Raw genomic sequence first — 23,722 nt, 5'->3', positions numbered from 1 at the left:
CTTCCTGCCTACGGAGTCTGAGCCTGCGGTGTGACCACCTCGCTATACCTGCTATCCACGATGCTCTCTGACTCGAGGATGCTCCACAGTGTCTCCAGCCGCCGCTCCAGCTCTGAAACCCGAGCTTCCAGGAGCTGTAACTGGAGACGATCCCTGCACACGTGCTGACCACGGGGACTGGTACTGTCCCCAGCCTGCCACATGGAGCAAGAGGAGCAAACCACGGCTTGGAGCTCTCCTGTCGTGTCTTTTCCTTTTAAATTAAACTTTTAAAATTAAACTTTTGAAAGATGTTTTGTTTCAGATTATATCCAAAGTCTCCTATACTATTTAATTAGCTTTTCTTTTTTTATTAAACTGATTATTTATCCCTCTTGATCTGAAATCAACAGATTTTCAAATTTAGCCCAGTCACCCTTTCAGCCAATCGGGTCACAGTCTCCTGTGACATCTCTTTACTGTGTTTTTTTCAAATTCTGAAACAAAGGGGCTCTCACCCGGCTCCTCTCCGCTCCCGGAAGGTAAGTGAAGGCCCCGAGCCTCGCGCTGTATTTATTCTCTGTCCAAGTAGAGATGTCCCTTGCAGGTCCAGCTCCTCTCCGCACCGGAAGGGATCACTAAAATAGCACTCGAGACCAATATATGTCAAAATGCATATTAAAAAAGGCTACTGCCTGAATCAACTGGGGGCTTAAGTAGCATGCTCTTTTTCAAGATGATGGTAACCAGAACATTGATGCAAAAAAGGCAGTAAGTCAAAAAAAGCCCACATTAAAATCTAACTAATAATGTTATTCAATAATCTACACTACAAATTCTTCTCAAAGGTTGTGATGCTGAACCAGTTTGTGCTCAAAATATTATCAAAGACCATAATCTTGTGCAACTCATTTATCTCAGTGTATTAGAGTTCACTCATGATACATGTATCATTTACAACCTGTGGCTGCTGGTAATATGTACTGAACAATTGTGTGAATGTCTATTTTATTTAGATCCATGCTGATAGTATAGAATTATTATTTTCCTCACACTCTTGACAATATTTGTAACGGAACCATTATCTGAGTTCACATTCTCTGCAAGAACTAAATTTGTAATTCAGCAATCTGTCAACCACTCAAAAGAGACCACTGACACCATAATTCAGACCTCTTGTACTTCCCCTGCTTTAATTACTCCACTAGTAGAAGCTCTGCTTTGAGTCCCATCGGCCCATAACTTTGGAGATCCCTCCCTTAACCTCTCTTGGTCTTTTAAGATGAAACCAACCTCTTTGACTATTTGTCTCAATATATCTTTATATTCCTTGGTGATGAATTGTATTTTTTAATAAATAATCTATTGAGGTATTTTTGGTATTACAACAACAAAATAAACAATGTACATTAATCTATAAACATAGTGCAAAAGCCATCTTCCTCCCTTGCAGGTCCCACCTTTACTAACCCCCTATTCTAAGCTAAATTAACCCCCCCCCCCCCCCCCCCCCTGCCCCTTCTGCTGACGATTAATCTTCCGCAAAGAAGTCGACGAACGGTTGCCACCTCCGGGCGAACCCTAACATTGACCCTCTCATGGCGAACTTGATTTTCTCCAAACCGAGAAAGCTAGCCATGTCCGATAGCGAGGTCTCCGACTTCGGGGGCTTTGAGTCCCTTCAAGCTAATAATATCCGTCTCCGGGCTACCAGGGAAGCAAAGGCCAGAACGTCTGCCTCTTTCTCCTCCTGGGTTCCTGGATCTTCTGACACCCCGAAAATTGGCACCTCTGGACTCGGTGCCACCCTTGTTTTTAACACCGTGGACATGACATCTGCAAACCCCTGCCAAAATCCCTTAAACTTCAGACACGTCCAGAACATGTGGACATGGTTCGCTGGTCCTCCCACACACTTTGCACACCTGTCTTCCACCCCAAAGAATCTGCTCTTCTGGGCCGATGTCATGTGAGCCCAATGAACGACCTTGAATTGTATCAGGCTGAGCCTGGCACATGTTGTGGAAGCGTTGACTCTACTCATCGTGTCCGCCCAGAGATCATCCTCTATCTCTCCTCCCAGCTCCTCCTCCCACTTGCGCTTCAGCTCTTCGGTCTGCATCTCCTCTGACCCCATAAGTTCCTTGTAAATATCAGAAACGCTCTCCTCTCCTACCCACCCTCTGGAAACCCCCTGTCCTGAATCCCCCTTGGTGGTAGGAGTGGGAAGGTTAACACCTGTCTACGTAGGAAGTCCCGCACCTGCAGGTACCTGAATTTGTTTCCCCTCGCCAACCCAAACTTCTCCAGCGCCCTCAAAACACGAAAAGCTCCCCTCTATAAACATATCCCCCATCCTCTCCGCCATATCCGGAACTCCCCATCCATGCTTCCCGGGGCAAACCGGTGATTATTACAGATTGGGGACCAGACCGATGCTGCATCTGCTCCCACATGTCTCCTCCATTGCCCCCAGACTCTCAGGGCCGCCACCACTAAGGGGCTGGTGGAGTACCGTGCCAGCGGGAACGGCAAAGGCGCTGTTACCAATGCCCCAGACTGGTGCCCTTGCATGAAGCTGCCTCCATGCCTGATACAGCAACCTGACCCAGCCAATACAGCCCCTCCCAAATTCCAACCGTCCCAGTACCTCCCACAGATATTCCCATTCTACCCGATCAAAAGCCTTCTCTGCGTCCATCGCAACCACTACCTCCACCTCCCTACCTTCCGGGGGCCTCATGATCACGTTTAATAGCCTTATATTGGCCACCAACTGCCTATCCTTAACAAACCCCGTCTGGTCCTCCCCAATAACGTCCGGAACACAATCCTCAATCCTGGAGGACAAAATATTGGCCAGCAGTTTGGCTTCCACATTCAACAAGGATATTGGCCTGTAGGACCCACACAGCTCCGGGTTCTTGTCCCGCTTCATGATCAGCGAAATCGTGGCCTGTGACATCGTCGGGGGCAGCACCCTTCTCTCCCTTGCTTCATTGAACATCCTCATCACCAACGGTCCCAATATTCCAGAGAACTTTTTATAGAACTCCACTGGGTACCCGTCTGGCCCCGGGGCTTTACCCGACTGCATGGCCTTCAGACCATCCACTATCTCTTCCAACCCGATCGGGTCCCCCAGCCCTTCTCACAGCTACCCGTCCGCCTTTGGGAAATTCAGTCCCCCTGTGAAGTGCCTCATCCCCTCCGGCCCAGGTGGGGGTTCTGACCCGTACAGCCTGCTGTAAAAATCCCTAAGCGCCTTATTGACCCCTGTTGAATCTCCAACCAGGTTCCCATCTCCATCATTTACTTTCCCTATCTCCCTGGCTGCCTCCCTCTTTCTAAGCTGCTGTGCAAGCATTCTGCTGGCCTTCTCTCCATGCTCATAGATCGCCTACCTCGCCTTTCTCAGCTGCTCCACCACCCTCCCTGTGGTTAACAAGCCGAACTCCGCCTGTAGCCTCCACCGTTCCCTTAAAAGCCCTGCCTCTGGGGTATCCGCATACCTCCTGTCGATCTGTAGTATCTTCTTTACCAGTCGGTCTGTCTCTGCCCTGTCTACCTTCTCCCTGTGGGCCCGTGTCGAGATCAGCTTCCCTCTAACCACCGCCTTCAGTGCTTCCCAGACCACCGCTGCTGAAATTTCCCCTGTGTTGTTGACCTTCAGATAGTTAATGCATTTCCTCAGCTGCTCGCACACCCCTTCATTAGCTAAAAGTCCCACACCTCGCCTCCAGTGCAGGCGCTGGTTACTGTCTTTACTAACCTGCAGGTCAACCCAGTGCGGAGCATGGTCTGAGATTGTGATCGCCAAGTACCCGGTGTCCACCACCCCTGTCAGTAAAGCCCTGCTCAAAATAAAGAATTCGATCCGGGAGTACACTTTATGCACGTGTGAGTAGAAGGAGAACTCCTTCACCCTCGGCTGCCCAAATCTCCATGGGTCCCCCCCCCATCTGTTCCATGAACCCTTTTAGTTCCCTTGCCATTGCTGGCACCCTGCCCCTTTTTGAGCTTGACCGGTCTAAGCCAGGGTCAATAACTGTATTGAAGTCCCCTCCCATGACCAACTTGTGCAAGTCCAGGTCCGGTATCTTCCCCAGCATCCTCTTTATGAACTCCACATCATCCCAATTTGGCTAATACCACCTGCACCCCCTCCAGTTTCCCACTGACCATAATGTCCGGGGCTGTTTAGCACAGGGCTAAATTGCTGGCTTTGAAAGCAGACCAAGGCAGGCCAGCAGCACGGTTCGATTCCCGTGCCAGCCTCCCCGAACAGGCGCCAGAATGTGGCGACTAGGGGCTTTTCACAGTAACTTCATTTGAAGCCTACTTGTGACAATAAGCGATTTTCATTTCTTTTTTTTTCATTTCATGTACTGACCTCTCACGTCCGAGACTATTCTACCCGCCTCAAACACCACCCGCTTATTGATCAGGATCGCGACACCTCTAGTCTTTGAATCTAGTCCCGAGTGAAAGACCTGACTGCCCAGCCTTTCCTCAATCTAATCTGGTAAACTACTCTAAGGTGCGTCTCCTGCAACATTACCACGTTCGCCTTCAGTCCCCTCAGATGCGTGAACACGCGTGCCCTCTTGACTGGCCCATTTAGCCCTCGTACATTCCGTGTGATCAACCTAGTTGGGGGGCTCATTGCCTTCCCCCCCCCCCCCCCCCCCCCCCCTCGCCGATCAGCCATGCCCTTTTTTTGGGCCAGCCTCCAGCCAGTGCTCTGCGCCTCCACCGGCCCGCCCCCAGGCAGCCTCTGCCCCCAACTCCTCTCTTTCCCTTAGCACAAGTCCTTCCCTCGTCAGCAGAACATTCCCCCCCCCCCAGTAACAACACAATATAACTCGACCCCTTTGATAAACCTAACGTATGACCCCCCCCCCCCCCCACTACGCTTCCGTGAGCTAGCCCGCCCAGCTAGTTTGGTGGGCCCCTGGTGCCGAAAAGTCTCCCACCTATTGTCCCCCCCCCCCCCCCGCTCATACATATATATTCCAATGACAAACAATCCCAACACAATTGCCCGACAGAAAAAACAGGAAGAAAAAAAAACCGCTAACAAAGATCAAGTAAGAGATCCAAATTCTAAACAACCACACCTCCATCCTCAACAGTGCAAATATAAACCTTAACTCACTCAGCTCTGCCACTGGTCCCATATCAATACAGAAGGCCTTACAGACAGCTTCCACAAAACGAAGAAACGAGAAACTTTTTTTTTTTGAAAACATGAACTTTGCAGCAAAGTTCAAAAGTTCTCAATCTACCACCAATCCTTTCCTTTTCGCGAAGTCCAGCGCATCCTCAGGCGACGCAAAATAAAAGTGCTGTTCCTCGTACGTGACCCAGAGACGGGCCGGATACAACAGTCCGAACTTCACCTTTTTCTTAAAAAGGGTAGACCTGATTTGGTTAAAGCCCGCTCTTCTCCTGGCACCTCCGCACTCAGGTCGTGGTAGATCCGCAGGATACTGTTGTTCCATTTACAGCTCCGTGTCTGCTTGGCCCACTGTAGAATGCGCTCCTTATCCAAGTACCTGTGGAATCTCACCACCATTGCCCTCGGAGGGGGGGGTCTCCCTTTTGTGGCTTCCTCGCGAGTGCTCTATGAACTCTGCCCACCTCCAAGGGTCGGGAGAATGCCCCATCCCCCAGCGTCTGCTCCTTCGGACCCCTCCGGGAGCCCAACGATTCTCAAGTTCTGCCAGTGGGACCTACTCTTCAGGTCCTCTACCTTCTCCAGGAGCTTCTTCTGCTGGTCTCTCAGCATCCCCACCTCCAACTCCACCACAGTGTGATGTTAGAACATAGAACATAGAACAATACAGCGCAGTACAGGCCCTTCGGCCCACGATGTTGCACCGAAACAAAATCCATCTAACCTACACTATGCCATTGTCATCCATATGTTTATCCAATAAACTTTTAAATGCCCTCAATGTTGGCGAGTTCACTACTGTAGCAGGTAGGGCATTCCACGGCCTCACTACTCTTTGCGTAAAGAACCTACCTCTGACCTCTGTCCTATATCTATTACCCCTCAGTTTAAAGTCATGTCCCCTCGGGCCAGCCATTTCCATCCGCGGGAGAAGGCTCTCACTGTCCACCCTATCTAACCCCCTGATCATTTTATATGCCTCTATTAAGTCTCCTCTTAACCTTCTTCTCTCCAACGAAAACAACCCCCAGTCCATCAGCCTTTCCTCATAAGATTTTCCCTCCATACCAGGCAACATCCTGGTAAATCTCCTCTGCACCCGCTCCAAAGCCTCCACGTCCTTCCTATAATGCGGTGACCAGAACTGTACGCAATACTCCAAATGCGGCCGTACCAGAGTTCTGTACAGCTGCAACATGACCTCCCGACTCCGGAACTCAATCCCTCTACCAATAAAGGCCAACACTCCATAGGCCTTCTTCACAACCCTATCAACCTGGGTGGCAACTTTCAGGGATCTATGTACATGGACACCTAGATCCCTCTGCTCATCCACACTTTCAAGAACTTTACCATTAGCCAAATATTCCACATTCCTGTTATTCCTTCCAAAGTGAATCACCTCACACTTCTCTACATTAAACTCCATTTGCCACCTCTCAGCCCAGCTCTGCAGCTTATCTATATCCCTCTGTAACCTGCTACATCCTTCCACACTATCGACAACACCACCGACTTTAGTATCGTCTGCAAATTTACTCACCCACCCTTCTGCGCCTTCCTCTAGGTCATTGATAAAAATGACAAACAGCAACGGCCCCAGAACAGATCCTTGTGGTACTCCACTTGTGACTGTACTCCATTCTGAACATTTCCCATCAACCACCACCCTCTGTCTTCTTTCAGCTAGCCAATTTCTGATCCACATCTCTAAATCACCCTCAATCCCCAGCCTCCGTATTTTCTGCAATAGCCTACCGTGGGGAACCTTATCAAACGCTTTGCTGAAATCCATATACACCACATCAACTGCTCTACCCTCATCTACCTGTTCAGTCACCTTCTCAAAGAACTCAATAAGGTTTGTGAGGCATGACCTACCCTTCACAAAGCCATGCTGACTATCCCTGATCATATTATTCCTATCTAGATGATTATAAATCTTGTCTCTTATAATCCCCTCCAAGATTTTACCCACTACAGACGTGAGGCTCACCGGTCTATAGTTGCCGGGGTTGTCTCTGCTCCCCTATTTGAACAAAGGGACCACATTTGCTGTCCTCCAGTCCACTGGCACTATTCCTGTAGCCAATGATGACATAAAAATCAAAGCCAAAGGTCCAGCAATCTCTTCCCTGGCCTCCCAGAGAATCCTAGGATAAATCCCATCAGGTCCCGGGGACTTATCTATTTTAAGCCTGTCCAGAATTGCCAACACCTCTTCCCTACGTATCTCAATGCCATCTATTCTATTAGCCTGGGGCTCAGCATTCTCCTCCACAACATTATCTTTTTCCTCCTGCTCAGCCTGCGCTTTCTCTACCTTCTGGATCGCCCGATCTTGGGCATCCAATCTAAGCTCCAGCCGCTCAATTGACTCTTTTGTCGGGTCCAAGCAGTCTCGTTTCTGCTTAGCGAAGCCTTCCTGAATAACTTTCATCAGCTGCTCCGTTGACCGCTGGGTCGACAAGCCAGAGGTCCAGTCCTCCGCCATGCTATCTCCCGCTGCAGCTTCAGCCCAAGCCTTCTCTGTCTTTCTATTTTTGCGTTTACGAGCACTTCTAGTCCTCCTCTCCATGCACCGATGTGAGAATTCAGTATACAATTGCCTCTTTCATCAATTTTTCAATTCTAGTCCGGTAGAAAATCTGGGGGGGGGAAAGGTCCAAAAGTCCGACCCGAGCGGGAGCCACCAAATGTGCGACTTACTCCTTCATAGCCGCCACTGGAAGTCCGATAAATTGTATTTGATAATGTACCTTGGGACATCGTATTAAAGATGCTATATAAATGCCACCTGTTTTCAAACTTTCCATTGAGGTATTCTGAAGCCGATAAAAGACTTCTCAAAATAGGAACACAGCAGCATTTTTTATATGCTGTTTATTTTGCCAGTTTAAAAATAACTCCGATTTGAAAAGACCACAAAGACACACCGTTGAGAAAGTTGGATAATGTTCCTTGCTGCCTAGTCAGCTTATTAATGCACACACTTTTTCCTGACCTTTATGCTGTTACCAGTCCACTGGTGTTTCCTAACTTCTACCTTTGCTAATTGTTTTTACACACAGTTCACTTTACATTCTCTCTCTTTGAACCTGGGACATTCAGGTCAGCAAGATTCAGTCACTTATCAAATTAAGTCACTGACCCAACTAAGTTCTACGTTTAAAAATATTACATGTTAATCCATTATATGGGAGCTGAAACTAGTCTTCGATCAAGTATTTTATCCATTTAAACTGAGTTTTTTATGTTTTGTAGAATTTTGCAGAAATACCTGGACACGATTCTAAACGGGAGGAAAGAAATCCGTATTTTTATCCCACTGTGTGGAAAGTCATTAGATATAAAATGGTACGTAAATTCCTTGTTTTTCAAATTGGTCATATTGAAGTATTTGCTTAAAATGCTGAAAGAACACAGTTGCTCTCTGACTACAAAGAAGAGAAAAACAGTTATCATTTCAGAGTAGTGGCCTTACATCGGTCCTGGGACATGTTGGAGATGTAGCAGGTTTTAAGCAAATATGGGGATGCAGCGGTATAGTGGTTTTGTCACTTGAATAGCCCAGGCTTAATGCTCTAGGGACCCTAGTTCAAATCCCAACCAGAGCGGATGGTGAAATTTGAAGTCAAATATGACCATGAAACCATTGTTAATGGTCGTTAAAAAAATTCTCTCATGTCCTTTAGGGAAGGAAATATGTGATCCTTATTGGTCTGGCCTGCATGTGACTCCAGATCCACAGCAAATGTGGCTTAATCCTGAAAGTGTGAGGTGATGCATTTTAAGAGGATGAACAAGGCACGGGAATACACAATGAATGGTAGGACGCTAGGAAGTACAGAGGATCAGAGGGACCTTTGAGTGCATGTCCATTGATGCCTGAAGGCAGCAAGAAAGGTAGTTAGATTGGTTAAAAAGGTATATGAGATATGTGCCTTTATTAGCCAATGCATAGAACATAAGTTGATTATGATGGAGCTGTATAAAACACTCTTTAGGCCACTGCTATTGTGCAGTCTGGTCGCCATACTCTCGGAAGGTTGTGATGGGAAGGGTGCGGAGGAAATTCATCAGGAGAAGCATTTTGATGAGCACCATAGCAAACAAGGCAACTGACCAAGTGCTGGAAAACGGGATTAGAATAGAAAGGTGCTTGATGGGCCGAAGGGCTTCTATTTGTTCTGCAAAACTCTTAAATGCCCTCTGTAATGGCCAAGCAAACTATTCAGTTCAAGAACAATTAAGGATGGGCAACAAGTGCCAGTCTAGCCAGTTATGCTTACATCCCATGAATGAATAAAAAAAAGTGCAAGGCAAAAGGGGTGGTATTAGCTACAAGTTTGCAGGTGACACTAAATTATGAAGCATGATAAATTATGTAAACGAAAGCAAGAAGTTACAGGAGAATGTCGACAGATTGAGTGAATGAGTGGGCAGAACTGTGACAAATGGCGTTCAGTGCGAGGTCATCCAGCGTGGATCCAAGAAAAAGAAATCAGAATATTTTCTTAAAATAGAAAATGCTGGCAAGTCTTGCAGCATCTTTGGAGCTAAACCAAGTGAATGTTTCAAGTCATCAAATCCCCACAGTGCAGAAGGAGGCCATTCAGCCCATTGAATCTGCACCAACCCTTCGAATGAGCACTCTGCCCATTTACAAGTGTCCACCCCTACCTATCCTCGTAATCCCATAACCGAACCTGCACATCCCTGGAAACTAGGGGATAATTAGCATTGCCCTTCCACCTAACCCGCACGACTTTGGACTGTGGGAGGAAACTGGAGCCCCGGAGGAAACCCACGCAGACACGTGGAGAACGTACAAACTCCACACAGTCGAGTCCTCTTGAATATTTTCTTAGTAGCAAGAGATGAGAAACTGCAGGGGAGCACATGGATTTTGGCTGTCTAATACACAATAAGCAACAACAATAAGTTTAATTTATATGGTGTATTTAACAAATTGCTTCACGGGCGTGTTATAGAAAACAAATTGGCAGGAGACACAAAATTAGATAATAAAGCATGTGAACAAAAACTTGATCAAAGAGGTAAGTTTAAAGAAGGAAAGTTGAGTAGAGAGCTGGAGAGATTTGGGAAGGAAACTCCAGTGTTTTAGACCTTGGTATCTGCATATACAAACATATGAATTGGAGCAGGAGTAGGCCACTTGACCCCTCTCCACCATAATCCTCAACCCCACATTCCTGCCCACCTCTGATAACTTTTCACCCCCTTGCTCATCAAGAATCTATCTTGCTCTGCCTTAAAATAATTCAAAGACTCTGCTTCCACCACCTTTCGAGGAAGAGAGTTTTTGACTCACGACCCTCTGAGAAAAAAGGTTTCTCCTCATCTCCGTTTTAAATGAGTGAGTGGCCCCTAGTTCTAATTCCTCTGTCAAAAGGAAGCATCCTCTCCATATCCACCCTGTTAATACCCCTCAGGGTCTTAGGGGCTGGTTTAGCACAGTGGGCTAAATAGCTGGCTTGCAATGCAGAACAATGCCAGCAGCGCGGGTTCAAGTCCTGTACCAGCCTCCCCGAACAGGCGCCGGAATGTGGCGACTAGAGGCTTTTCACAGTTACGTCATTGAAGCCTACTCGTGACAATAAGCAATTATTATTATATATTAAGAGATTGTGATCTCGTTCAACTCTAGTAGATGGAAAACTAACCTCTCCACCCTTTCCTCATAAGGCAGTCCACTCATTCTTGGTATTAGTCTAGAAAACCTTCTCTGAATTGTTTAATGCAACTATATCTTTCCTTTGATAAGTACTGTACCCAATACTCCAGATGTGGTCTCACCAATGCCCTGTATAACTGAAGCATAACCTCACTCCCTTTGAAATCAATTCCTCTCACAAAGTAGATCATACTATTCGCTTTTGTGCCCTAGGGCAACAGATCCTAGAGCTCTGCAACCTCTCACTACCTGCCAAAATGGGACAATTTCACATCTGCCACATTATACTCCATTTGCCAGATTGCTGCCCACTCATTTAGCCTATCCAGGTACCTTTGTAGCCTCTTTACATCCACTTCACAATTTACTTTCCCACCCATGTTGTGTCATCAGCAAATTTCGCAAATATACCTTCAGTCCCATTCATCCAAGCCATTTATATGAATTGTAAAAAGTTGAGGCGCCAGCCCTGATCCCTGCAGCACATCACACAATCACATCCCGCCAAACAGAAAAACACCCATTTATGTCAACCCTGTTTCCTGTTAGCTAACCAATCTTCAATCCATGTCACAGTTACCCTCTACACCATGAACTTTTATTTTCCGCAATAGCCTTCTCAAGTCCTGGAAATCACCATCAGTTCTCCTTTATCCACAACACTTGGCACGGTAGCACAGTGGCTAGCACTGTTGCTTCACAGCGCCAGGGTCCCAGGTTTGATTCCTGGCTTGGGTCACTGTCTGTGCGGGGTCCCGAAAGACTTGAGGGAGGAAACCGGAGCACCAGAGGAAACCCACGCAGACAGTGAGAACATGCAGACCCCACACAGAGTGACCCAGTAATTTGGACATTCTGAATTCTCCGTCTGTGTACCCAAACAGGCGCCGGAATGTGGCGACTAGGTGCTTTTCACAATAACCTCATTGCAGTGTTAAAGTAAGCCTACTTGTGACAATAAAGATTATTATTATTATTACTTGACTCCTTCAAAGAACTCCAATAAATTAGTTAAACATGATTTCCCTTGCACAAAACCATGTTGACTCTGCCTGAATGCCGTGAATTTTTCCAAGTGTCCTGGTATAATATCTTGTTTTATATAAATTTAGAGTACCCAATTCATTTTTTCCAATTAAGGTGCAATTTAACGTGGCCAATCCACCTACGCTGTATATCTTTGGGTTGTGGGGGGCAGAACCCACGCAAACACGGGGAGAATGTGAAAACTCCACATGGACAGTGACCCAGAGTTAAGATCGAACCTAGGACCTTGGCACCGTGAGATAGCAGTGCTAACCACTGCACCACCATGCCAAGTTGGCCAAGCTAAATTGCCCCTTGATTGGAAAAAATGAATTGGGTACTCTTTTTTTTTTAAAAAAAATTTTAAATTACCATTCAACTTTGTGAGACAATTGACAATGGTAGTGCAGTTCTACTATTACTTTTATACTTGGTATATTTAGTATATTTGTTATTTTCTATTACCTCGGCCGATGTAATCAACACCATCGCCTTCACCAGGGCCATCGCTTCCTCCACCAGCTCCTTCATCGCAGCCATCATTTCCTTACGCATCACTTCCCAAGTGTTTGGCGAACTGTCTCTCAAACTCTCCAGCCATCACCTCGGTCAAAGTCTCTACTGTGAAGGGTGCGGCCCCACCCAGCGATCCAGCCTCCACTATCTTTCCTGCTACTGGGCTGACCCGTTCATTCGACACCCCCTTCAGAATAGTAACCTTTAATTTATATTGCATCTCCACATTCTTTCTCCCAAAATAAATCACTTCAAAGTTCTCTGCATTAAATTTCATCTGCCATTTTGTCCATTCCACCAATCTGTCTGCCTTTTTGAAGTTTACACCATCTGCCTCACAGTTCACAATACTTCCCAAGTTTTGTGTCATGTATAAATTAGTGTCTCGGTATCGATATACATCAGGAAGAGCAGGCATCCTAACACTGACCCCTGGGGAGCTCACTATAAAATCTTTTCCTCCAGTCCCAATACTCTACTCTTATTTCCTATCACAGAGGCACTTTTGTATCCATGTTACTACTGTCCATTTTAGCCCATGAGATCTTACTTTGCTCAAGGTTTTTGTGCAGACCAAATCAAATGTCTTTTGGAAATCCATGTACACCACATTCACAACATTACCCTTATCAATCCTGTCTGTTACCTCATCAGAAAACTCAAGCAAGTTAGTTGAACACCTTTGACGTAGTAAAATGTCCTGAAGTATTTTATCGGAGCATTGTCAAATGTTTTTTTTTAAATATATTTATTCAAATTTTCAACAACCCCTCCCCCCTAACAAAAAGAAAGAAACAAGAACGCAACAATCAGAAATTATACATTGGATTTCCCCCACATACAATAACCCTCCAAATAACATTTAAGAACACAAATAGGGAACCCCCCCACCTTCACCCAAACACCACCCCAAAATAACCCCCCCCCCCCCCGCCCTTGGGCTGCTGCTGCTGCTGATCTCCTCCTAACGCTCCGTGAGATAGTCTAGGAATGGTTGCCACCGCCTGAGCAACCCTTGCACAGACCCTCGCAAGGCAAACTTTATCCTCTCCAGCTTGATGAACCCTGCCATGCCATTGATCCAAGCTTCCACACTAGGGGCTTTGCATCTTTCCACAGAAGCAAAATCCTCTGCCGGGCTACCAGGGACGCAAAGGCCAGAATACCGGCCTCTTTCGCCTCCTGCACTCCCGGCTCGTCCAATACCCCAATTAATGCCAATCCCTAGCTCGGCTTGACCATGGCGTTCACCACCTTGGAGATAGTTCTTGCAAAACCCCTCAAAAATCCATCCAGCGCCGGGCACGACCAGAACATATGGACGTGATTTGCCGGGCTTCCCGAGCACCTCCCACATCTGTCCTCTACCCCAAAGAACCTACTCAACCTCGCCCCTGTCATATGCGCTCTGTGAGTAACTTTGAACTGTATTAGGCTGAGCATGGCACAAGAGGAGGAAGAATTAACCCTACTAAGGGCATCAGCCCACAGACCCTCATCTATCTCCTCCCCAAGCTCCTCCTCCCACTTGCCCTTTAACTCATCCACCGAGGCCTCCTCCTCTTCCTTCAGCTCCTGGTAAATCGCCGAAACCTTGCCTTCTCCAACCCATACACCCGAAATCACCCTGTCCTGAATCCCACGTGCCGGAAGCAGCGGGAATTCCCTCACCTGCCGCCTCACAAACACCCTCACTTGCATGTACCTGAAAGCGTTTCCCGGGGGTATCCCAAACTTCTCCTCCAGCGCCCCTAGGCTCGCAAACGTCCCATCGATGAACAGGTCCCCCATTCTTCTAATCCCTGCCCGATGCCAGCTCCAAACCCCCCATCCATCCTTCCTGGGAAGAACCGATGATTCTCCTGAATCGGAGACCAAACTGAGGCTCCCACCTCACCCCTGTGTCGCCTCCACTGCCCCTAGATCTTCAGCATCGCCGCCACCACCGGATTCGTGGGGTACCTTGTCGGCGAGAGCGGCAGCGGTGCCTTCACCAGCACCCTCAGGCTCATGCCCACACAGGCGCCATCTCTAGCCTCTTCCACGCCGCCTCCTCTCCCTCCATTACCCACTTACGGATCATCGCCATATTGGCTGCCCAATAATAGCAACACAAATTCGGCAGCGCCAGCCCCCCCCTGTCCCTGCTACGCTCCAGAAACACCCTCTTCACCCTTGGGGTCTTATTCGCCCACACAAATCCCATGATGCTCCTGCTTACCCGTTTGAAAAAGGCCTTGGGGATCATAATGGGAAGGCACTGGAACACAAAGAGAAATCTCGGGAGGACCGTCATTTTGACCGACTGCACCCTACCCGCTAATGAGAGTGGCAGCATATCCCATCTTTTAAAATCCTCCTCCATCTGCTCCACCAACCGCGTCAAATTGAGCTTGTGCAGGGCCCCCCAACTCCTAGCTACTTGGATCCCTAAGTAGATCCCCCCCCCACCCCCCAGACCAGTTGCCTCCATTTCCTGGACTCCCTCAGTGCCACGGCCAGTGGCTCAATTGCCAGTGCAAACAACAAGGGGGATAAGGGGCACCCCTGCCTCGTCACCCGGTCCAGCCGAAAGTAGTCCGACCTCCGTCGGTTCGTATCCACATTCGCCACTGGGGCTCTATATAGCAGCCTCACCCAACTGATGAACCCCTCCCCGAACCCAAACCTCCGCAACACTTCCCAAAGATACTCCCACTCCACCCGATCAAAGGCCTTCTCCGCGTCCATAGCTGCCACTACCTCCGCTTCCCCCTCCACCGAGGGCATCATAATCACATTGAGGAGCCTCCGCACATTTGTGTTTAGCTGCCTACCCTTCACAAATCCCGTCTGGTCCTCATGAATCACCCCGGGGACACAGTCCTCAATTCTTGTAGCCAGCACCTTCGCCAGTAACTTGGCGTCAACATTGAGGAACGAGATCGGTCTATACGATCCACATTGCAATGGATCCTTGTCCCACTTCAAGAACAAAGAAATCAGCGCCCTGGACATTGTCAGGGGCAAGGTCCCCCCCACTCCCTCGCCTTATTAAAAGTCCTCACTAGCAACGGGCCCAGCAGGTCCACGTATTTCTTGTAGAATTCAACCGGGAACCCATCCGGCCCCAGGGCCTTCCCCGCCTGCATGCTCCCCAATCCTTTAACCAGCTCCTCCAGCCCAATCGGCGCCCCCAAACCAGCCACCTCCTCCTCCTCCACCCTCGGGAACCTCAGCTGATCTAGGAATCGTCGCATCCCCTCCTCTCCCGCTGGGACTCAGACCTGTACAGATCCCCATAGAAGTCCCTAAATACCTAGTTTATTCTCACCGCACTGCATCGTATTCCCCCCTCTATCCTTAACTCCACCAATCTCCCTCACTGCCTCCCTCTTACGAAGCTAATGTGCCAGCATCCGCCTCGCCTTCTCCCCATACTCCTGCGCTTTCCTCCACTGAGCCTCTGCTTTCCCCGTGGTCAACAGGTCAAATTCCATCTGGAGGTTCCGTTCAAATGTAGTTTGACACCAAGCCCCAAGGAATTAATAGAAATGATGGGTTTGAATTCAGAGCAGTAGCCAAAACAGAAGTGCAAATGAATAGAAGAAAATACAGTTCTGCAGTCCTTTGATTTGATTTGATTTATTATTGTCATATGTATTAGTATACAGTGAAAAGTGTTGTTTCTTGCATGCTATACAGACAACATATACTGTACATAGGGAAGAAAGGAGAGACAATAGAATGTAATGTTACAGTCATAGCTAGGGTGTAGAGAAAAGATCAACTTAATACGAGGTAGGTCCATTCAAAAGTCTGATGGCAGCAGGGAAAAAGCTGTTCTTGAGTCAGTTGGTATGTGACCTCAAACTTTTGTATCTTTTTCCTGATGGAAGAAGGTGGAAGAGAGTATGTCCGGGGTGCGTGGGGTTCTTAATTATGCTGGCTGCATTTCCTCGGCAGCGGGAATTGTAGACCGAGTCAATGGATGGGAGGCTGGTTTGCGTGATCAATTGGGCTACATTCACGACCTTTTGTAGTTTCCTGCGGTCTTGGGCAGAACAGGATCCATACCAAGCTGTGATACAACCAGAAAGAATGCTTTCTGTGGTGCATCTGTAAAAGATGGTGAGAGTCGTAGCTGACATGCCAAATCTACTTAGTCTTCTCAGAAAATAGAGGCGTTGGTGGGCTTTCTTAACTATTGAGTCCGCATGAGGGGACCAGACAGGTAGTTGGTGATCTGGACACTTTTTTAAAAAATATATTTTATTCAAGATTTTTTGGCCAAATATAACAGTACATAGTTTTTCTTTTAAACAACAATAAAGCAATGTAAATAACAGTGGCCAGTTTTAAACAAGTAAATAAATAATATATAAACAGAAACAAAAAACAGAGATATTTGAATCATCGGCAGCCACAGGTGAGGTGCTTGAAGATTGGAGAGTGGCGAATGTTGTGCCCTTGTTTAAGAAGGGCAGCAGGGAAAAGCCTGGGAACTACAGACCGGTGAGCCTAACGTCTGTAGTAGGTAAGTTGCTAGAAGGTATTCTGAGAGACAGGATCTACAAGCATTTAGAGAGGCAAGGACTGATTCGGGGCAGTCAGCATGGCTTTGTGCGTGGAAAATCATGTCTCACAAATTTGATTGAGTTTTTTGAGGGGGTGACCAAGAAGGTAGATGAGGGCAGTGCAGTAGACGTTGTCTACATGGACTTTAGCAAAGCCTTTGACAAGGTACCGCATGGTAGGTTGTTGCAGAAGGTTAAAGCTCACAGGATCCAGGGTGAGGTTGCCAATTGGATTCAAAATTGGCTGGACGACAGAAGACAGAGGGTGGTTGTAGAGGGTTGTTTTTCAAACTGGAGGCCTGTGACCAGTGATGTGCCTCAGGGATCGGTGCTGGGTCCACTGTTATTTGTGATTTATATTAATGATTTGGATGAGAATTTAGGAGGCATGGTTAGTAAGTTTGCAGATGACACCAAGATTGGTGGCACAGTGGATAGTGAAGAAGGTTATCTTAAGATTGCAACGGGATCTTGATCAATTAGGCCAGTGGGCCGACAAATGGCAGATGGAGTTCAATTTAGATAAATGTGAGGTGATGCATTTTGGCAGATCGAATCAGGCCAGGACCTACTCACTTAAATGGTATGACGTTGGGGAGAGTTATAGAACAAAGAGATCTAGGAGTACAGGTTCATAGCTCCTTGAAGGTGGAGTCGCAGGTGGACAGGGTGGTGAAGAAGGCATTCGGCATGCTTGGTTTCATTGGTCAGAACATTGAATACAGGAGTTGGGACGTCTTGTTGAAGTTGTACAAGACATTGGTACGGCCACACTTGGAATACTGTGTGCAGTTCTGGTCACCCTATTATAGAAAGGATATTATTAAACTAGAAAGAGTGCAGAAAAGATTTACTAGGATGTTACCGGGACTTGATGGTTCGAGTTATAAGGAGAGGCTGGATAGACTGGGACTTTTTTCACTGGAGCGTAGGAGGCTTAGGGGTGATCTTCTAGAGGTCTATAAAATAATGAGGGGCATAGATAAGGTATATAGTCAACATCTTTTCCCAAAGGTAGGGGAGTCTAAAGCTAGAGGGCATAAGTTTAAGGTGAGAGGGGAGAGATTCAGAAGGGCCCAGAGGGGCAATTTCTTCACTCAGAGGGTAGTGAGTGTCTGGAATGTGCTGCCAGAGGTAGTAGTAGAGGCGGGTACAATTGTGTCTTTTAAAAAGCATTTAGATAGTTACATGGGTAAGATGGGTATAGAGGGTTATGGGCCAAGTGCGGGCAACTGGGACTAGCTTAATGGTAAAAACTGGGCGGCGGACTGGTTGGGCCGAAGGGCCTGTTTCCATGCTGTAAACGTCTATGATTCTATGATTCTAAAACTAAATGGCAACTGCCTTGTCAAAAATAGTTACTCTCCAAAGATACAATCCAACAGTCCAATATACATGACCTATAACAAATGTCTATACATTTACAATGACATCCCTAAGAGCCCGCCCGGATCTCTTTTTCCCCCCCCCCCCCCCTCCGGCCCCCATCTCCCCCCTGGGTTGCTGCTGTTGTCTTTCTTTCTTTTCATTCCCTCTATCGTTCTGTGAGGTAGTTGACGAACGGTTGCCACCGCCCGGTGAACCCTTGAGCCGAACCCCTTAATACGAACTTGATCCGTTCTAACTTTATAAACCCTGCCATGTCGTTTATCCAGGTCTCCACGCCCGGGGGTTTGGCTTCCTTCCACATAAGCAATATCCTGCGCCGGGCTACTAGGGCCGCAAAGGCCAAAACATCAGCCTCTCTCGCCTCCTGCACTCCCGGCTCTTCTGCAACCCCGAATATAGCCAACCCCCAGCCTGGCTCGACCCGGACCCCCACCACCTTCGAAAGCACCTTCGCCACCCCCACCCAGAACCCCTGTAATGCCGGACATGACCAGAACATGTGGGTGTGATTCGCTGGGCTTCTCGAGCATCTCCCACACCTATCCTCTACCCCGAAAAATTTACTGAGCTGTGCTTCAGTCATATGCGCCCTGTGTAGAACCTTGAATTGTATCAAGCTTAGCCTGGCACACGACGACGACAAGTTTACCCTACGTAGGGCATCAGCCCACAGCCCCTCCTCAATCTCCTCCCCCAGCTCTTCTTCCCATTTCCCTTTCAGCTCATCTACCATGATCTCCCCCTCGTCCCTCATTTCCCTGTATATGTCCGATACCCTACCATTCCCCACCCATGTCTCTGGGATCACTCTATCCTGCACCTCCTGCGTCGGGAGCTGCGGAAATTCCCTCACCTGTTGCCTCGCAAAAGCTCTCAGTTGCATATACCGAAATGCATTCCCTTGGGGCAACCCATATTTTTCCGTCTGCGCTCCCAGACTCGCAAACGTCCCATCTACGAACAGATCTCTCAATTGTACTACCCCAGCTCTTTGCCATGCTCCAAATCCCCCATCTATTCTCCCCGGAACAAACCTATGGTTATTTCTTATCGGGGACCGCACCGAGGCTCCCGTCCTTCCCCCATGCCGTCTCCACTGCCCCCAAATTTTTAATGTTGCCACCACCACCGGGCTTGTAGTGTATTTCTTCGGTGAGAATGGCAAAGTGCCGTCACCATTGCTTGTAAGCTGGTTCCCTTGCAGGACGCTCTCTCCAATCTTTTCCACGCCGCTCCCTCCCCTTCTCCCATCCACTTACACACCATTGAAATATTGGTAGCCCAGTAATAATCATTTAGGCTCGGTAGTGCCAACCCCCCGCTATCCCTACTACGCTGCAAGAACCCCCTCCTCACTCTCGGGGTCTTCCCGGCCCACACAAAACTCATAATGCTTTTCTCAATTCTCTTAAAAAAAGCCTTCGTGACCATCACCGGGAGGCACTGAAACACAAAGAGGAATCTCGGGAGAACCACGATTTTAACCGCCTGCACCCTACCCGCCAGTGACAGGGACACCATGTCCCATCTCTTGAAGTCCTCCTCCATCTGTTCCACCAATCGTGTTAAATTAAGCCGGTGCAAGGTTCCCCAATTCTTGGCTATCTGAATCCCCAAGTATCGGAAGTCTCTTGTTACCTTCCTCAGCGGTAAATACTCTATTTCCCTGCTCTGCTCCCCCGGATGCACCACAAACAACTCACTTTTCCCCGTGTTCAATTTATACCCCGAAAAATCCCCAAACTCCCCAAGTATCCGCATTATCTCTGGCATCCCCTCCACCGGGTCCGCCACATACAACAACAAATCATCCGCATACAGAGATACCCGGTGTTCTTCTCCTCCCCTAAACACTCCCCTCCACTTCCTGGAACCCCTCAGTGCCATGGCCAGGGGTTCAATCGCTCAATCGCCAGTGCAAACAATAACGGAGACAGGGGACATCCCTGCCTCGTCCCTCTGTAAAGCCGGAAATAATCAGACCCCCGTCCATTCGTAACCACACTCGCCATCGGTGCCCTATACAGCAGCTGTACCCATCCGATATATCCATCTCCGAGGCCAAATCTCCTCAGCACCTCCCACAGATAATCCCACTCCACTCTATCAAATGCTTTCTCGGCATCCATCGCCACCACTATCTCCACTTCCCCCTCTGGCGGGGGCATCATCATTACCCCTAGCAACCTCCGTATGTTCGTGTTCAGCTGTCTCCCCTTCACAAACCCAGTTTGGTCCTCATGTACCACCCCCGGGACACAGTCCTCTATCCTCGTCGCCATTACCTTGGCCAGAATCTTAGCATCCACATTTAAAAGAGAAATGGGCCTATAGGACCCGCATTGCAGCAGGTCTTTTTCCTTCTTTAGGAGGAGCGATATCTTTGCCTCTGACATAGTCGGGGGCAACTGCCCCCTTTCCCTAGCCTCATTAAAGGTTCTCGTCAGAAGCGGGGCCAGCAAGTCCATATACTTCCTATAAAATTCCACCGGGAATCCGTCTGGTCCTGGGGCCTTCCCCGCCTGCATGCTCCCAATCCCTTTCACTACCTCCTCCATCTCAATCTGTGCTCCCAGTCCCGCCCTCTCCTGCTCCTCCACCTTAGGGAATTCCAGCTGATCCAGAAAGCACATCATTCTCTCCTTCCCTTCCGGGGGGCTGAGCTTTATATAGCCTCTCATAAAATGCCTTGAACACCCCATTCACTCTCTCCGCTCCCCGCTCCATCTCTCCCTCCTCGTCTCTCACCCCCCTATCTCCCTCGCTGCTCCCCTCTTCCTCAGTTGGTGGGCCAGCAACCGGCTCGCCTTCTCCCCATATTCATACTGTACACCTTGTGCCTTCCTCCATTGTGCCTCTGCATTACCCGTAGTCAACAAGTCAAATTCTACATGTAGCCTTTGCCTTTCCCTGTACAGTCCCTCCTCCGGTGCCTCCGCATATTGTCTGTCCACCCTCAAAAGTTCTTTCAGCAACCGCTCCCTTTCCCTACCCTCCTGCTTTCCTTTATGTGCCCTAATAGATATCAGCTCCCCTCTAACCACTGCCTTCAACGCCTCCCAGACCACTCCCACCTGAACCTCCCCATTGTCATTAAGCTCCAAGTACCTTTCAATACACCCCCTCACCCTTAAACATACCCCCTCATCTGCCAATAGTCCCATGTCCATTCTCCAGGGCGGGTGCTGTTCTTTTTCCTCCCCTATCTCCAGGTCCACCCAATGTGGAGCGTGGTCCGAGATAGCTATTGCCGTGTACTCCGTCCCTGTCACCTTCGGGATCAGCGCCCTTCCCAATACAAAAAAGTCTATCCGTGAATATACTTTATGGACGTAGGAGAAAAACGAGAACTCCTTACTCCTAGGCCTGCTAAATCTCCAGGGGTCTACTCCTCCCAACTGCTCCATAAAGTCCTTGAGCACCCTAGCTGCAGCCGGCCTCCTCCCGGTCCTGGACCTCGATCTGCCCAGCCCTGGGTCCAGCACCGTATTAAAGACCCCCCCCCCATTACCAACTTTCCCGCCTCTAGGTCCGGGATACGTCCCAACATTCGCCTCATAAAATTGGCATCATCCCAGTTCGGGGCATATACGTTCACTAGAACCACTTGCAATCTGCCACTCACCATCACGTATCTACCCCCACTATCCGCCACTATGGTCTTTGCCTCAAACAGTACCCGTTTCCCCACTAATATAGCCACCCCCCTGTTCTTTGCGTCTAACCCCGAATGAAACACCTGCCCCACCCATCCTTTGCGTAGTCTGACCTGGTCTGTCAGTTTCAAATGCGTCTCCTGCAACATAACCACATCTGCCTTTAATTTCTTTAGGCGTGCGAGTACCCGTGCCCTTTTAATCGGCCCGTTCAGCCCTCTCACGTTCCACGTGATCAGCCGGGTTGGGGGGCTCTTTACCCCCGCCCCCCCCCTTGTCGACTAGTCATCCCCTTTTTTAATTCAGCTCCTCACCCGGTTCCCACGTAGCCCTATCTCCCCCCGACGGCGCCCTCCCGCCTCGACCACCCCACCCCGTACCAGCTCCCCCTTCTCCCCAGCAGCAGCAACCCAGTTAATCCCCCCCCCCCCGCTAGATCCTCTTCTAGCGTAATTGCACCCCCCATGTTGCTCCCAGAAGTCAGCAAACTCTGTGACCTCGGCCCCCACGGTGCGAGGCCCCCTCGTTCCTGCTTCCCTGTTCACGCCATGATTACCATAGCGCGGGAACAAAGCCCGCATTCCCCACTTGGCCCCACCCCTAATGGCCGGCGCCCACAATTCCTCATCCTTCCCCCCCCCCCCCCCCACGACATGGGGAAGAGAGAAAAGTTACAGGGTTGCAAGATTAACAACTTGAGAGATCATCCCTTCCCCCTTTTTCCCCCCCCTTCACCCCACGTAATCACACCACCACTTTGTCCCAATCGTTCTTTTTCTGGCCCGCCTATTCCAGCTGCTCCTCCACAATAAATGTCCACGCCTCTTCTGCCGTCTCAAAGTAGTGGTGCTTCCCTTGGTGTGTGGCCCACAGTCTTGCCGGTTGCAGCATTCCAAATTTGACCTTCCTTTTGTGAAGCACCGCCTTGGCCCGATTGAAACTCGCCCTCTTTCTCGCCACCTCCGCACTCCAATCTTGATATACGCGGATCACCGCGTTCTCCCACCTACTGTTCCGAGTTTTCTTCGCCCATCTGAGGACCATCTCTCTGTCATTATATCAGAGAAATCTCACCACTATGGCTCGAGGTATTTCTCCAGCCCTCGGTCTTCGCGTCATAACTCGATAAGCTCCCTCCACCTCCAATGGGCCCGTCGGGGCCTCCGATCCCATTAACGAGTGAAGCATCGTGCTCACATATGCCCCGACGTCCGTCCCCTCCGCACCTTCGGGAAGACCAAGAATCCTTAAATTCTTCCTCCTCGCATTATTCTCCAACACCTCCAGCCTTTCCACACACCTTTTGTGTTGTGCCTCGTGCATCTCTGTCTTCACCACCAGGCCCTGTATTTCGTCTTCATTGTCAGCGGCCTTTGCCTTCACGACCCGAAGCTCCTGCTCCTGGGTCTTTTGTTCCTCCTTTAGCCCTTCAATCGCCTGTAATATTGGGGCCAGCAGCTCCTTCTTCATCTCCTTTTTAAGTTCTTCCACACAACGCCGCAGGAACTCTTGTTGGTCAGGGCCCCATACTAGACGGCCACCTTCCGACGCCATCTTGCTTTGTGCTTGCTTTCCTTGCCGCTGCTCTAGAGGATCCTCTGCAATCCGGCCACTTTCCTCTCCTTTTTCCATCTGTGTCCAGGGGGAATTCCCTTCTGGTTTACCGCACAGTGTTTTTAGCCGTTAAAATTGCCGTTGGGGCTCTTATTAAGAGCCCAAAAGT

General features: G+C 48.8%; 1 protein-coding gene across 1 annotated transcript in view; it reads left to right on the top strand.

Annotated features, from left to right (window-relative positions):
* LOC140425425 (probable thiopurine S-methyltransferase) overlaps positions 1-23,722 on the top strand; it is a 117,526-nt gene that overhangs the window by 14,018 nt on the left and 79,786 nt on the right. Inside the window, exon 3 of the mRNA XM_072509695.1 lies at positions 8,423-8,515. Within this exon, the coding sequence (XP_072365796.1) occupies positions 8,423-8,515 (93 nt within the window). The remainder of the gene's footprint in view (positions 1-8,422; positions 8,516-23,722) is intronic.

The sequence above is a fragment of the Scyliorhinus torazame genome, chromosome 6 (assembly GCF_047496885.1).
Source record: "Scyliorhinus torazame isolate Kashiwa2021f chromosome 6, sScyTor2.1, whole genome shotgun sequence".
Classification (NCBI taxonomy): domain Eukaryota; kingdom Metazoa; phylum Chordata; class Chondrichthyes; order Carcharhiniformes; family Scyliorhinidae; genus Scyliorhinus; species Scyliorhinus torazame.
The sequence above is the reverse complement of the archived record's forward strand: the minus strand, read 5'-3'. Positions and strand labels throughout refer to the sequence as shown.